Source organism: Eurytemora carolleeae, unplaced genomic scaffold, assembly GCF_000591075.1.
Source record: "Eurytemora carolleeae unplaced genomic scaffold, Eaff_2.0 scaffold546, whole genome shotgun sequence".
Classification (NCBI taxonomy): Eukaryota; Metazoa; Arthropoda; class Copepoda; order Calanoida; family Temoridae; genus Eurytemora; species Eurytemora carolleeae.
This window is the reverse complement of record NW_019396717.1, coordinates 144,866-162,263: the sequence shown is the minus strand read 5'-3', so window position 1 is coordinate 162,263 and position 17,398 is coordinate 144,866. Positions and strand designations below refer to the sequence as shown.

At 29.8% G+C, this 17,398-nt stretch overlaps 1 protein-coding gene across 1 annotated transcript in view; it reads right to left on the bottom strand.

Moving 5' to 3' along the window:
- The window catches only part of LOC111707730 (flagellar calcium-binding protein TB-44A), a gene marked incomplete in the record, with an annotated part of 12,397 nt that extends 1,221 nt beyond the window's left edge, over window positions 1-11,176 (bottom strand). The window contains 5 exon segments of the mRNA XM_023480869.1: window positions 2,293-2,355; window positions 7,024-7,089; window positions 7,829-7,887; window positions 8,405-8,488; window positions 10,817-11,176. Coding sequence (XP_023336637.1) covers window positions 2,293-2,355; window positions 7,024-7,089; window positions 7,829-7,887; window positions 8,405-8,488; window positions 10,817-10,870 — 326 coding nt within the window.
- Between the last annotated feature and the right edge of the window lie 6,222 nt (window positions 11,177-17,398).

Below are 17,398 nucleotides of genomic sequence, written 5' to 3'. Positions count from 1 at the left end.
CTTCTAGCCCCCCCCCCCCGCATAAGCCGCCTCAATGGACACTTGCCTCAAAGTCTAATTTTCACATTCCATATATATCATTGCATTCTAATGTGCAAGTAAACCTTTGAGATTTCAAACTTTAAGTGTAAAGAAGTACTTATGGTTTAAAATATCTAAGATCTACGACAGCAGAAGGCAACATATAGTGATAACCAGAAAACTATGGAATAGGAAGACGACATTTTAGCAATACTTAAGTGTATTTGATGGTGTTACAAAACAAAACAGCTTTACCAGACACTTATAAAATCACTTTTTTTGTTAAATGGGTCTGTTTACACTGCACAATTTCTGTCTATCATGGTTATTGAATTTTTCAAAGTTAAAACTTGTTTCTCAAAGTCGTCATACTATTCCAGAGTTTTCTGGTTATCACTGTATGTGTGTCTTACACATAGACAAATATATAAACATAGATAGCTTATGTACGCAAAATCACCAAGAATTGCACAGTCCGCGAACTCATACTTCTAGAAGTCAAAGTGTACTTCAATGATAAGCGGGGTGATTTGGTGTTTTAATGGATTTCATAATAGAGTGTTAAATAACTCCGGGAATGGAACTATTTAAACAACAATATTTCACTGAGCAATATATCATATTGACGAGAACTGAAGAAGGACATGAGAAGGACTAAACTAACATAAATTTCTCTCTACAGAACTCATGTACACCACAAGTACTTAATGACATAAGAACAGCCAATGTTCACAACCGACCTATAGTTAATCTATATAATAGGAATATCTTTAAAACATCTCTGTACCCTCTCTGTACATTTATATCTTTCAAGATGAAAAATGTCGTCTTATGCGCAATCTATCTTTATCTATGGTCTTACATCAATGATTTTAGGACGTTACCCGTTGACGACTACATTTTTGTGAAGTGTTGTTATAATTGTTTGTATCTCTTCTGGAAATGATCAACCAATCAAGTAGAATATAAACCAACAAGTCAATATACGATACAAAATATTAAGTTTCTTCCTCAAGCTGCAAACGTTTAGAAAATAATAATAATAATAATAATGTACAATAATGATAACAACAAATTTAGATGTAATGTACAAATTCAAAGCATAACATAAAATCAGTTTTGAATTACATATGTACAAGCCTGGCCATCCCTTTAGTAATAATCAGCTTATTGTTGCTCATCAATCTGAAAGCCTAAGTACATGGTGCAACGTGCATACGGAAATATTATAAAAACAAAATTTCCCAGATTTTCCTGTTTTTTATCATCGGCTTCAGAAATAGTTTTGAGAATCGAAATTATTTTCAACCAAAACTTTCAAATTTTGGCCTGCCTAACCTTCTTTGGGGTTTTGTAGGTTACCATGCACAAAATGTGCAGGGCAGGATCTAATTAGAAACGTGTTGACGTTTATTGAACACAGACAAACAAATACGCAGCCAGTTCAACTTTACATCAAGGGACGTATTCAGGGGGAACAAAGGACAAAGGAACAATAATATGTTCCCATAGATTAATAACAATGCAGATAGAACCCTAGATTGTGTGTATTTGGAATTTCAGGGTTTTTCGTCCACACAAACCCTATGGCAGAAGCCCAAAGGAGTTACGCGCATGCTCTCTCTCTGTCAACGCTGCCTGCGCGTAACACCTTTGGGTATTTTGCCTGAGGTTTATTGTAAACTAAAATCTCTTAAATGTTGAAAAGACGACATTAGTGTTCTTTCCGTATAGTTGTTAATCTATGCATGCTCCCCTTTCAACTTTGAAGGAGAAAGAGAAATTACATCTTAATTGCATCTTAATTACATCTTAATTACATCTTAATTACACATAATTAATAGTATTTGATTGCTAAAATGATACAGTAAGTAAGCTCATGCTAATAGCAATGAGTTTTAATATGTGCATAATAGTAAGCAATTCCATATTTGTTTCATGTTCAGGATTGAAGTCCATACCATTATTTAATGAAGCTATCAGCTGTCAAGATAAAGATAAATTAGAAAAATCTAATAACTTCATTCTAATTATTTTTTATTTTATTTTAAAATTTTATCATTTATTTTACATAGATTTAAAATTAAATGAGATTTAAAAATTTATATTAGTATTTATTATTTGATATCTGATTTTTACAGGTACAAATAAGGGAATACATTTAAATTAAAACCCCGGTCAATAAAACTTAAATTTAATTTTCTTTTGAAAGTTATCCCGGTAACCCCAGCGTTAAATAAGCTTCTAATATTAAGAAAGAATTGAACTTACATTTCAAACGCATGGAAGAATTCGAAGAACAGACGAAGAGTTTGAAGAAAAACTCTGAACTCACTGAAAGAAAAAAAGTAATTTTTAACAATTTTTTAAATGTACAATTTTTATATGTACAGTTTTTCTACAGTGAACCCCAACGAATACATCGAAAGAATTCATCAAATGTCGTATTCTTCACTTTCTGGTAATGTAATGTTTCATATATTTAGTTTTTTAATTAAATGATTATATGGAACTCTTTAAAACTGTTCCCGTATATTCATGGCTATTTATTTATTTTCGCAAATACTGAAATTTACGTAATATAGTATAAAACTCATTGAAAAGTTGTCTAGACGACATTTGATAAGTTCTTCCGATGTATTCGTTATTAAGGGTTTAACTGTATGTACAATTTTTATATATATATATAATTTTATATGTACAATTTTAATTATAAAATGAGGAACTTAAACTTTTAACGTTTCTTATAGCTCCCTAAAATTTCAGGTTTACAAGGTATCCATCTTTATTTTATGACCTACTCAACTTAGAACTTTTAAACCAAGCTCAGAACATTTCCGTGGTTTTACTGAGAATTTTACAATCAAACTTTTAGGCTAATCGGTCCAGGGGTTCATGAGTTATGATCGGAAATACAAGCAAACAAACAGACAAAGAGAGAGTACTTCTAGTTCTATATATATTATATATCTGATAATCAAAACACAGATTAAATTTCCATTTTATATATATATATATATATAAATATATATATATATATATATATATATATGTATGTATGAAAAATATATTTTTTTCTACTCTTCTTTTGTCCTACACTTTGTTCGTCCTACATAACAATCAAGAAAATGCAGACAAACTTCTTAGCACTATATTTGGGGTTCGATTATGTTCTGTAAAGTAGATGTTAGTGCTTGTAATTTATCTNCCCCCCCCCCCTTCCGGCGTTCTGCTGAAAGAAAATAGAAGCGTAATGTTTAAGTGACTCTCTCCATGCAAAGATGACAGTTCCCTATTCACAACGGTACCATTAAAGCTTTGTCTGATCAAGCAGGAATAGATATCAAGGTTTATAATAATTTTCAATTGTGATTTCCCCACAGAAGTGACATGCGCATTTGTACTGCAGGGAAACCTGTGAAAGTTAGTAGAATTAAACACTTTTAAACCTTGAAAGCGTGAATATCATACAAGTTATTGATCAGATAAAGGTTTCCAGGTTACCGTTATTAATTGGACAATGCCATCTTAACATGGAGGGTCACTTGAAATTACGATTACACCCCCTGTCATGAAGAATAAAGAATGAAAATGATTTATTTTGCTAAGAAAGTAATACGTTTACAGTTTCAGTAACAATTAGAATATATTATATTAGAATATAGAATATTAGAATATATTATATTAGAATATAGAATATTCCGCTTATTTTTAGTACCACTTTTATTTCAATCAATCTATTTCTTCATTGATCTTTATTTTGAATCCATTCTTTTATTTTAACAACATCCTTTTATTCAGCTTTCTACCTATTTATTTAAATTGTTTCCTTAGCTTTACCTTTCTATTTCTTCTTTTTATCTATTTATCATTTAATCTTTCATTTCTTCAATTCATCCATTTCTCCAATTCTTCATCCAATATATATATATAGAGTTTTTATACAAAGGAAGGAGTTTTTATACAAAGTACGAGTTTTTATACCAAGGAACGAGTTTTTATACAAAGGAACGAGTTTTTATACAAAGGAACGAGTTTTTATACAAAGGAAGGAGTTTTTGCCACTAAGTCAAATTTTCTTTGATCTTTCCACCTTAGATTATTTGATATAAACATATTTCAGCTCTTGATATTAAAGGACTACGACATTGGGTTGCAAATCAGATTTTGTGACAAAAACTCAAAATTCTTTTTAACTGTTTTTTCCAAAACATATGCTTTAAAATTTAAAAAAAAAATTTAATTTAATTATTTAAAAAATATTACCTTTTTAGAAGAAGTCAAAGCTAGCAGTAAATAGTCATCTAAGTTCTAGGACGATCATATAAATGTAAATATGCGCCGCGTATACAGATATAACCGGACAGGCGGAACAATTTCCGTTTACAGTCCCCCTTATATAACTCTCTTGTACTCTCTGATACTCTCTGAAGCTCTCTGAAACTCTCTGATGCTCTCTGATACTCTCTGATGCACTATTATACATGTCTGATACTATCTGATACTCTCTGATGCTCTCTGATACTCTCTGATGATATTGTCAAACATGCTTTCCGATACTTTTGATACTTTTTCAAATGAAACAAGTTTGAATGAATAAAGAAACTAATAAAATGATGAGAGTTTAGATGAAGATATGAACAATGAAAATATAATAATATGTATGAGTGTAGAAACCAATGTAAGGATGGATGAAAATAGAAACTAATGAAAGAATGAAAGTATGGATAAATATATAAACAATGAAAGGATGAAATTATGGATGAATAAAGAAACCAATGAAAGGATGAAAGTAAGGATAAATCTATGAAAGGATGAACATATGGTTAAATATTTAAATAAGTGAAATAGTGAAATTATTAATAAATAAATGTTAATAAATTATGAATATAGAAACGTTAACCAGATGAATATTTGAGTCCCAGAATTAAAATCGAAAAAACGTTCTATTATTAACACACACAAACACATATTTAAATGGTGTGAGCTGAGTAACTAAAGAACGTGTTTCTATTGATTTAACTTTCCTATTACTGGTTGAAACCAAGGCTTGTACCTTGGTTCGATAATATAGAAGGGTCTTCAAGTTGAATAATCAAGAAGGGGGGGCGGGATATTTTGAAAATAGGGTCATAAAAATGCTTAGTTTTCAAACAAAAATAGTTTTAAATCAATTAATGTTAAATGGTGAATTTCAAACCATATTTTGTAAAATTTTTGTTAAATTCAGTTTTTTCATTGGATAAAAGAAATGCATTATTTTTTAATTGGATTTTTTCTTGAAATATTCTAGCTTAACAGACGGCCTCGGACAAGCTTTGATGCATGCAACTAACTCAACATACTAAATGGAATTGGAAAAACTATTGTCGATAGAAATAATTATCGAAAAAATATAATTACAGCTTTTGTGAATGATTTTGTCCTTCAACATTTTCTAAAAAACTTCAGTTTTTCAGTTATTATCGGTTTCACATATTAAATTAAACGTATTTATATTTTAGATAGCAAAATATCTTATTATAAAATTAAAGCAGAGTGGGAGAATGTTACGTCTTGCAAGGGTGTGACGGTGTGTTTGCGTACGTAAGTAGCCAATACCCACTGAACGAGCCGCACAGTTATCCAACAATGATGAGACTGTAAAGACGACCTGAAACTCTCGCCGATCTCGAAGTAAAACTCAGTCCACTACCTTGAAAATAGTCTTTAAATGGCTTATTTAATTTTTTTAAGACATGTTTACAGTTACTGAGAATCGTGAATATAAGGAAACAGACAGTATAAATTCCGTACAGTCGTCTCTACAGTCTCATACCCTATATCTGATGATGTAAACCTATAATATTTTAAACTTTGTTGGTTTGGAATATTGAGGTATACAACTTCAGATTAATGAATATATATGTATGTATGAAACTCTTTAAATGACGGAGCATTTTAAATTACGTGAATGTAATAAATATCGTGCACCACTTGAACTACGTTGTACATCATTAATTATCTACGTTTGTAAATAGCTTCGTAAAACCCATATCTTAACTGCGCTGTAAATAACTACTTAACATGATTAGCTTAATTATGTTGTATATAACGATGTAAAACTTGTAATTACGTTGATTAACTTTAACTTGTAACATAGAAACCTCAAATAGATTTAGGTAGAAATAGACTTCGCTTTCACTACTGCGAGAGCGTAATTCTTCTTGATTAGCAAACAAGAAGCGTCATGAATCACTTTCTTGAAAGATAGAACTAGATTGGATATTGATACAGATAAAGTTGTGTCCGGATTGACATTGATAGAATTATGGAACCAAATAGCTCTTATGCCTAATCAACTATAACGAGAGGGAACGAGGATAATACAGATAAAGTTGTGTCCGGATTGACAATGATATTAAAGTATTACTGAACTGAATAGCTCTTATGCCCCGTCAACCATTACGAGAGGGAACGAGGATAAATACAGATAAATTTGTGTCCGGATTGACAATGATAGTAAAGTATTACTGAACTGAATAGCTCTTATGCCTAATCAACTATAACGAGAGGGAACGAGTATAAATACAGATAAAGTTGTGTAAGGATTGACAATGATATCAAAGTATTACTGAACTGAATAGCTCTTATGCCCCGTCAACCATAACGAGAGGGAACGAGGATAAATACAGATAAAGTTGTGTCCGGATTGACATTGATAGTAAAGTATTACTGAACTGAATAGCTCTTATGCCTCGTCAACCATAACGAGAGGGAACGAGTATTGATGCAGATAAAGTTGTGTCCGGATTGACAATGATAGTGAAGTATTCTTGGAACCGTGAATTCCTGATTGAGTTGTACCTGGATTGATACAGGTATGAAAGACTTCTATGGAATAGGGCATTTACTACATGGAGAGTTACTTAATTCTCTATTTTTTAAAATACGGAACCTGCATTCAAGATAATCCGGTCCATGGAGAGTTACTTAATTCTCTATTTTTTAAAAATACGGAACCTGCGTTCAAGATAATCCGGTCCATGGTGCCCCGCACCACTGATTCCCTTGCAGTAGAAGAAAGACCTAAATAATAATGTAAATAATATTAGGAATGGATTTCTAACTTTAGTTTATTTTATCTTAAACACCTGATGTAACATGATGTTAAACTTTAGTAAAAAGTGCGCGTAATATTAAAATCTTATTTATTTCCCATCCCACCTCGATTCTCTTATTTAACCCTATTCCTGCTGTGAGCTTTCTAATGATGTATCATTTGTCATATTTGGACATAAAACATGGGATTTAGAGGGGGGGGGGTCAAATTGACCCCCCCCCCCAGCGTATCCTGGTTTTCAAGTACCCCAGCAGGGATAGGGTTAAAAGCTTTGAATTTCTAAATTAAAAACCTGATCAATTCGTTTTTTTCGTGCTTTAAGTAAAAACTAAAAAGAGAGAAGACGAGGTCTTAAAATCGTACCCGGAAATTTGACCCACACCTTCTAGTGTGAGGCAATATTTAATACTACATGACATTTTTTGAGCCTTTATAGTAATAGCTCGAAATAAAGAGAAATCTTTCCAATTTTCGTGAGAATAATGTTTTCTGGAAAATCCCGAACGGTTTTTTTTATTAAACACAGTTTTTTATTCCTCGAAATGCTAATTTTTTTCAAAATTTTCCTCACCACCATATTTTCTGAACATTCCGTAGCATTTAAACTTGTTCTAAGCTCTATCATAGAAATAGCAGATTTTTAATCTCTTGAAATAATTATTTAAAAAAAAAATTTCAACATTTTTGTGAAAAAGTTTATCCAACCTGTTGATGGCCGGGGTAGCATCAAACAGTTCATCCATATTAATCACATCTCGAATACCCTAAATAACAAATTAAACCAAAAATGGAAAATTAAAATTAAAATCATTTTAATAATAAAAAAGAAACATTTCTAAGTTTTTTACATCATTGATCGGAGAATGTATTTGCGTTGGGTTTCTTTCTTCTATATTTTACAAAATCAAACATTGCATAAATAATAAAATCTACACGTCAGAAAAAATTGACCATTTCTATGTTATTCCACCCGGTTACCAGAAAAGCTGTTACATTGAACATATTTTTACTTATTTCTAAAAGAAAAAAAAAGAAAATTATGGTTCGAACGTTGAGGATTGAATTGTCGTTTAAATCTACAATCTGGAAACATTTACTACTATATATGGATGGATTATAATTGTACTAGTCCTCAAACAACCATGTAATGTAACCATCGTCGTGTTTCAGAAATATTAGCTCGGCCTAATCTGCAGATTAGAGTGAATATAATGTATCCAAATCTGCAGATTTAGAGTGAATATAATGTATCCTAATCTATCTGTGATACTAAAATCTCACCCTTGAAACCTCAGCTAGAGATAGATATCCATTTCCATTCACATCAATACTTGTCCACAATTCAGATCTCTGCGCCTTCTCTTCCTAAAATAATTTTGCTTTTGGAAAAAATATTTGTCATCTATATAAAAATTTGGCTTGTCTGTCTGTCTTTTTGTTTGTCTGTCTGTCTGTTTGTATCCAATAAACGTCAAAACGGCTGAACCGATCGGGCCCAAATTTTTTGTGGGACATCTATGGACCCCAGAGAAGGTTTATGAAAAATCAAAATTTCAAATATTTGTCTCCATCAAAATTCGATCGTCATTAAATTTTTAAAAATTTTGAAAATCCGCGAAATTTTTTGTGAAAATCCGCGAATTATTTTTGTTTTGTTTTACGATGTACACAAAGAGAACATGTTCACAATTAATTTAGAAGATGGGCGCGAAGCGCCCTCTAAGGCTAGAAAGAAGGGCGCGAAGCGCCTTGAATTTCTAGTTTATAAATATTTTATCATAAGTTATTCACATTGTAAGCTTTTATTTATTTACTTCAAAAATTATTTTGAAAATACCATGATTAAAAATGATTTTTGAAAATACCATGATTAAAAAACTTATTTTGAAAATACCATGATTCCCTTTATCATAATAATTATCTTTCACACTATCCCTTTACTATAATGTTTGTTTTGCACACTCTTCTTTTATTATAATGTTTGTTTTGCACATTCTCCCTTTATTATAATGTTTGTTTTGCAAACTCTCTCTTTTTTATAATGTTTGTTTTGAACACTCTACCTTTATTATAATGTTTGTTTTGCACACTCTACCTTTATTATAATGTTTGTTTGCACACTCTCCTTTTATTATAATGTTTGTTTTGCACACTCTCCCTTTATTATAATGTTTGTTTTGCACACTCTACCTTTATTTTATTATATCATTTGTATTGCGCACTCTCCCTTTATCATAGTGCTTGCGTTGCGCACTCTCTCTTTATTATATTCTTTGCGTTGCGCATTCTCCCTTTATCATAGTGCTTCCGTTGCGCACTCTCCCTTTATCATAGTGCTTGTTTTGCGCATTCTCTCTTTATTATATTGCTTGTGTTGCGCATTCTCCTTTTATCATATTATTTGTACTATTTTTATTATATTGCTTGTTTTGCGCACTTTCCCTTTATATTTTGATTTTTGGCTTATGTTGAAAACTATCCCTTTGTTATTATATTGTGTTTTTTACAACATCTGTTTCTTTTATAGTTTTTTTTTCACACTCTTACTTTATTATATTATTTGTATTGCACACTAACCCTTCATTAAATATTTTGTGGTGGTCCACCCTCTCTCTTTATTATACTTCATTTATGCTCCAAACTTGCCCTTTATTATCTTCACAATCTTGCACAATATCCCTTTACTATATTAATTTTGTTTCGCACTCTCCCTTTATTATATTGATTGTGTTTCACACACTCCCTTTATTATATTGAATGTGTTGTCCACACTCCCATTATCATATTGAATGTGTTACACACTCTCCCTTTATTATATTAATTGTGTTACACACACTCCCTTTATTATATTTATTGTGTTACACACACTCCCTTTATTATATTTATTGTGCTACACACCCTCCCTTTATTATATTTATTGTGTTACACACCCTCCCTTTATTATATTTATTGTGTTACACACCCTCCCTTTATTATATTTATTGTGTTACACACCCTCCCTTTATTATATTTATTGTGTTACACACCCTCCCTTTATTATATTAATAGTCTTGCACACGTACCCTTTATCTTATTGTTTGTGTTGCACACTCTCCCTTTATTATATTATTTTGTTGCCCACATTAATTATCTTTATTATATTGAACGTATTGCACACACCCCTTTTTAAATCTTTGTGCTTCACACTCTCCCTTTATTAAATTGTTTGTGTGGGTACTCTCCCTTTATTAAATTGTTTGTGTTCGTACTTTCCTTTTATTTTTATTTAGTGTTAAACAGTCTCCCTAAACATATTTTTTGTATTGCAAACTCTATTTTTAATATTTCATTATACAAAATATGGGACTTTTATTGCAAAGGAATTGGGTTTTTGCCACAAAATCAAATTTTCCATATTTCTGTGCAACCTATTATAGTAAACCTTTGATACTTCATAAATAAATTATTTCAAGACAGAATAACAAAACTTATCTTTCAAATCCTAATAACTAAAAAGTCTCCAAGTCCTCCAAGCAGCTGTTAGTAAATTGTACATATAAGGATTTTCTCAAATATTTGATAACAAAACTAAATTGTTAACATGGTTTTTCGTATGCCCCCTTTATAAAATATATAAACTCTCTTTTCTTCTTTATTTCTTAAGTTTTTCAAAAAGAATATTTATTACACTTTTTATTTTGTTTGTTTTTTCACCTCATTTTTCTGATACGGAAGCTTAGCATTCAATTCCTCCCAGTCTACGCTCATTTTTATAATGGTATATTCTGAAGGGGGTTTAAACTGTTAGATATATCTATCATCAACTTACTTACAAATAGCTATCAGGCAGTTTATAGCGTCATATCCAATTTGAATCAAACCATTTGCGTATGGATGTGTATGATATCCCGTATGTATATTCAACATAGCGGCAAATCTTGATGTATTTTCATAAAAAGATGCTTCATATATGACCATTGTGTATATAGTAAATAAACTGAATTCTTGTATCACTCTTAAATTTTATAATCTATATATCTGATGGTGTGAACCTTTGATATTTAAATCTTAGATTATTTGATCTTTCAAAATTCATTCTTTGAAATATCAAGGTTCACTACATCGGATTGCAAAGATTAGAAGGATTAGAATATCAGAGTTTGTGCCAAAAACTTAGTTCCTTTCATCGACAGAAATATTTCATGATAAGAGGATATTTCGAAAGAGAAATTTTTTTTTTCAAAAATTATCTTTTTTGATATATTCTACACTGTTATTTCTATAATATAAGAGAACAGATATATTTTTCTGTGTCTACAAAATGTCCAGTCTATGAAATGTCCATCCATAAAATGTCCGTCTTTTCATGAAATCTTTGAAATTAAATTTGCTGGAAATGAAAAGCCTTTGAATTTAATTTCTTTTCGAAATAGGCATGATACCAGTTAAAAAGAAACTGTTGTGAATGAAGGTTAAATTTTAATCTGTCATATTTGAAGCAATGTAATGTTTTCCAAGTCAGCAAAAGTCAGCAGGTTAAATTAAGTATTTATTGAAAAGGCCCGTTCAACAATATCATAAAACACAAAATTCAAAACACAATATACTATCATCAATTTTAGTGAAATCTTCTTGGACGTCTTAATCCAAAAAGATTTGTGCTGTGAGATAAATAAATAAAATTGATTGATTTATTGATGGATTTCTCTACTTTTTCTTCCGGTTTCCCCTGGAGCTATCATCTCCTTCTCCGTCATGATCTCCGTGTCCTTCTCCATGTCCGTGCTGACCTTCTCCAACATGTCCAGCTTCCTTATCCTCTTCTCCGTGCCCCTCTCCGGCAGTATGGTCCTCGGTGACCTGATCCTCCATATGGTCCTTCTCCTGTTGGAATACGTTGTGAGACATTTTTCTGAAAATATTCAAACTTTTAGGAATTTACAGAAAACGAGATTTAAAAAAACGCTATTTTTGGAAGCTCAAAATTGTAAACAATACAAAGGAATTGATTTTTTGGAACAAAATCAAATATTTGAACCTCAATATCTTTAGAACTCGATGTTGTAAACCTTTGATATTTCAAACTCAGATTATTTCATCTAACAGAATTCATAATTTGAAATATCTAAGGTCTGCAACATTTGGTTCCGAAGATATTGTGATTAGAAAATCAGAGTTTGTGGCAAAGACTCAATTCCTTTCTAATTTCTAAATCGTTGTAATCTGATGATGTAAACCTATAATATTTTAAACTTTGTTGGTTTGGAATATTGAGGTATACAACTTCAGATTAATGATTAGAAATTATAGTTTGAGAGGAGTAATCAGTTGCTTTTGCTTCATACATATGACGGCGCAAAACTTAAAATTGCATTTCTTCTTATATATTTGATTCTAAATATTTTGCTAAAATTTTAAATATGATTTATGGGATTTTAAAAAAAGTGTGCCAGTGCATTATAGAAATATTTTTTTATTTACATTATCTTATGACAATAGGAAAAAAATAGTTTTTCCAAAAAAATTTCTCGAAGTGGTCCAACAAATTATACCAATACAAATAGCAAAGAAACAAAAAAAATATTCTTTTAATGCAATAACTAAATTGAATGAGATTTAGACCATAAATCGTAATTAATAAATTGCAATGTTTGATAAAACTAAAATACTACTAAAACTAAAAATAATAGAAGAAATGCTTTGCAGAGTAGAAAACAATAACGTCGAGGTTTAAAAGTGAAAATAAGGAAAGTTTACAGTTTATGGAGAGGGNGGGAAGAAATACTAGAAGAGGATATAACCTTCTTGGTAAGCTCTCAACTGAGAACTGTACCTATCCCTAGGTTTGAAATTGGAACGTAAACTCTAGAAGGACGAGGATCCGGAATCTGGTATTTACCGGTTCCCGAGGACAAGCTTACCCTTATATTCAATATCCAAACCTACCATGGCTTTCTCATGCAGAGCCAAGCCTCGTTGAACTTTACGGTAAAGTTTAAAAATGCTTCCATTATTGATTTCCAACCCTAGTTACGAGCCAGCTTATTAACAACTCGTTAAACACAATTATTTTCAGCAGTTAGCAAACCTTCATTTTTTATCATGTTGTTTAAAGTTTTAAATTGCCTACTGCAAAGGTACTGGGGGGCAACAGCTTGGTTTGATTTAAATTTAAAAATATATTTTAAACTTTTAAAACGTTCCACAAAGTTTTTATCAAAGAAACGAGTTTTTATACAAAGGAACGAGTTTTTATACAAAGGAACGAGTTTTTATACAAAGGAACGAGTTTTTATACAAAGGAANATATATAGTCCATCCAATATATATATATAGTCCATCCAATATATATATATAGTCCATCCAATATATATATATAGTCCATCCAATATATATATATAGTCCATCCAATATATATATATAGTCCATCCAATATATATATATAGTCCATCCAATATATATATATAGTCCATCCAATATATATATATAGTCCATCCAATATATATATATAGTCCATCCAATATATATATATAGTCCATCCAATATATATATATAGTCCATCCAATATATATATATAGTCCATCCAATATATATATATAGTCCATCCAATATATATATATAGTCCATCCAATATATATATATAGTCCATCCAATATATATATATAGTCCATCCAATATATATATATAGTCCATCCAATATATATATATAGTCCATCCAATATATATATATAGTCCATCCAATATATATATATAGTCCATCCAATATATATATATAGTCCATCCAATATATATATATAGTCCATCCAATATATATATATAGTCCATCCAATATATATATATAGTCCATCCAATATATATATATAGTCCATCCAATATATATATATAGTCCATCCAATATATATATATAGTCCATCCAATATATATATATAGTCCATCCAATATATATATATAGTCCATCCAATATATATATATAGTCCATCCAATATATATATATAGTCCATCCAATATATATATATAGTCCATCCAATATATATATATAGTCCATCCAATATATATATATAGTCCATCCAATATATATATATAGTCCATCCAATATATATATATAGTCCATCCAATATATATATATAGTCCATCCAATATATATATATAGTCCATCCAATATATATATATAGTCCATCCAATATATATATATATATAGTCCATCCAATATATATATATATATATAGTCCATCCAATATATATATAGTCCATCCAATATATATATATAGTCCATCCAATATATATATATAGTCCATCCAATATATATATATAGTCCATCCAATATATATATATATATAGTCCATCCAATATATATATATATATATAGTCCATCCAATATATATATAGTCCATCCAATATATATATAGTCCATCTCATATATATATAGTCCATCCTATATTTATATAGTTAATCCAATATATATATATATAGTCCATCCAATATATATATATAGTCCATCCAATATATATATATATAGTCCATCCAATATATATATATAGTCCATCCAATATATATATATATATAGTCCATCCAATATATATATAGTCCATCCAATATATGTATATAGTCCATCCAATATATATATATAGTCCATCCAATATATATATATAGTCCATCCAATATATGTATATAGTCCATCCAATATATATATAGTCCATCCAATATATATATAGTCCATCCAATATATATATTTATAGTCCATATAGTCCATCTATTCATCTATCGTCCACATATTGATCTGTCCATATTTCTATTTTTATTCAATTATTTTTTATATCTTTATATATCTATATATCTATCTTTCTATCTATCTATCTATCTATCTACCTATCCTTCTATCTATCTATTTATCTATCTATCTATCTATCTATCTATTTATCTATATATCTGTATATCTATCTTACTATCTATCTATCTATCTATCTATCTATCCTTCTTTCTATCTCTATATCTATCTATCTATCTATCTATCTATCTATCTATCTATCTATCTATCTATCTATCTAAACATTCTTCTTTATCCATCTATACGTATTTCTATGAGAACATTCTTCCATCAACCTATCCGTATATATCTATCTGAATATTATTCTATCCATATATTCATGTATCTATCTAAATATTCTTCTATCCATCTAACGGTATATTTAACTAAATATTTTTCTATCTATCTATCCGCATATATAGCCACATATTCTTCTATACATCTATCTGCATATTATCTAAATATTCTTCTATCCATCTAGCGGTATATTTAACTAAATATTCTTCTATCTATCTATCCGCATATATAGCCACATATTCTTCTATACATCTATCTGTATATTATCTAAATATTCTTCTGTCCATCTAACGGTATATTTAACTAAATATTCTTCTATCTATCTATCCGTATATCTGTCCAAATATTCTTCTATCTATCTATCCGTATAAATATCCAAATATTCTTCTATACATTTATCTGTATATCTAAATAAATACCAAGTTTGGTTTACCCTTTATCAACGATTCGTTTCCTACCCTACTTAAATATGTATCAAGCTTTTGTCAGGCAAACCGTTGACATTTGCTGGAACACGAAACATTAAACATTTACACACTAACCTTATACTTCAACTAGCTGACTTTTCATGAGTTTTATATTCATTGATTTCTATCATTAACTAACCTTTCTTCATCTAGCTGACTTTTCATGAGTTTTATATTCATCGATTTCTATCATTAACTAACCTTACTTCATCTAGCTGACTTTTCATGAGTTTTATATTCATTGATTTCTATCATTAACTAACCTTTCTTCATCTAGCTGACTTTTCATGAGTTTTATATTCATTGATTTCTATCATTAACTAACCTTACTTCATCTAGCTGACTTTTCATGAGTTTTATATTCATTGATTTCTATCATGGTTCTTCTAGCTGACTAGTTTATCATTTTTATATTCTTTGATTTCTATCATTAATTAACCAAACTTCAACCAGTAACTCATTTTATATTCTTTGATTTTTTTCATTAACTAGCCAAGCTTCAACGAGCTGACTAGTTTATAATTAATTTTTATATTCTTTTATTTCTTTCATAATGACTAACCCTGCTTGATCCATCTGACTTCTTATAATTCTTTAATTTCTAATATGAATGTACTACATTAGTGATAAGTATACATGCATTAGACTCAATTTCAAATTGCGTGTCCGAATCCGAATTGTACTCTTTTAAGCTGTTATGACCAAGGTTACCGAAGAATTTCTTATTTTTCTTGCTGAAAATAGATTGTCAGGACACTCGCAGTTCAATACGATATGTTTCTTTTAATTGATTTAAAATTGCACAATTGAGAAAAGGAAAAATCGAAAGGACACTATTTATTCTCCATTAGTTTAAATTGGGACCCTTTCTGATACGAACACGCAAACCAATATCTTTATAGCTAACTGGGTTATGTGGATTTAAAAAAAATTATTCGAAGCAACATTTATTAAACTTACTTATAGTCTTTCTTGGAGCTTCGCGTCTATCTTATATTTCAATTGTGAACATTTTCTCTTTGTATACATTGAAAAACAAAACCAGAAAAGTTCGCGGATTTTTTTAAAAAAAACGTATATTTTCAAATCTTATGAAAATCTTATTTTATTGGAGGTCAATTTTTGAGATTTTGATCATTCATAAACCTTCCCTGGGGTCACGTGAGGCCCCACAAAAATTTGGACCCGATCGGTTCTGCCGTTTTGACGTTTATTGGATACAAACAAACAAATAGACATCTAGACAAGCTAAATTTACATATATATGTAGATGGCTAGTTTTTTTTTTACTTCAAACGTTAACTATTCTTGGTTTTTAAAAGTTCAAATTTGTTCAATGTTTTTCTTTCCACAATATAGTATTTTCAATTTTTGTTTCCCTACCGATCCGACTATAATATAGTTTTCTATCTATTTCCATGTAATGTCAACTTTAAATTATTTATGTGATTCTTTTTTTCTAAATATTGTAAACACAGATAAACTGCTTCAAATATATTTATTTTATTGGGGGCTGGAGTAAGAAAATACATAGATTTCTGTGGTATTTCTAATCATTGATTAGGGAAATTTTTAGTAACCATACTTCCATGATTCTAACATAATAGCTTGATTCAATCAGAATTCCCTGATTCTAAGATGGTTTCTTAATTCTAACACATGGTTCCTTGATTCTTACTTAATAGATTGATTTAATCAGAGTTCCCTAATTCTAAGATGGTTTCTTAA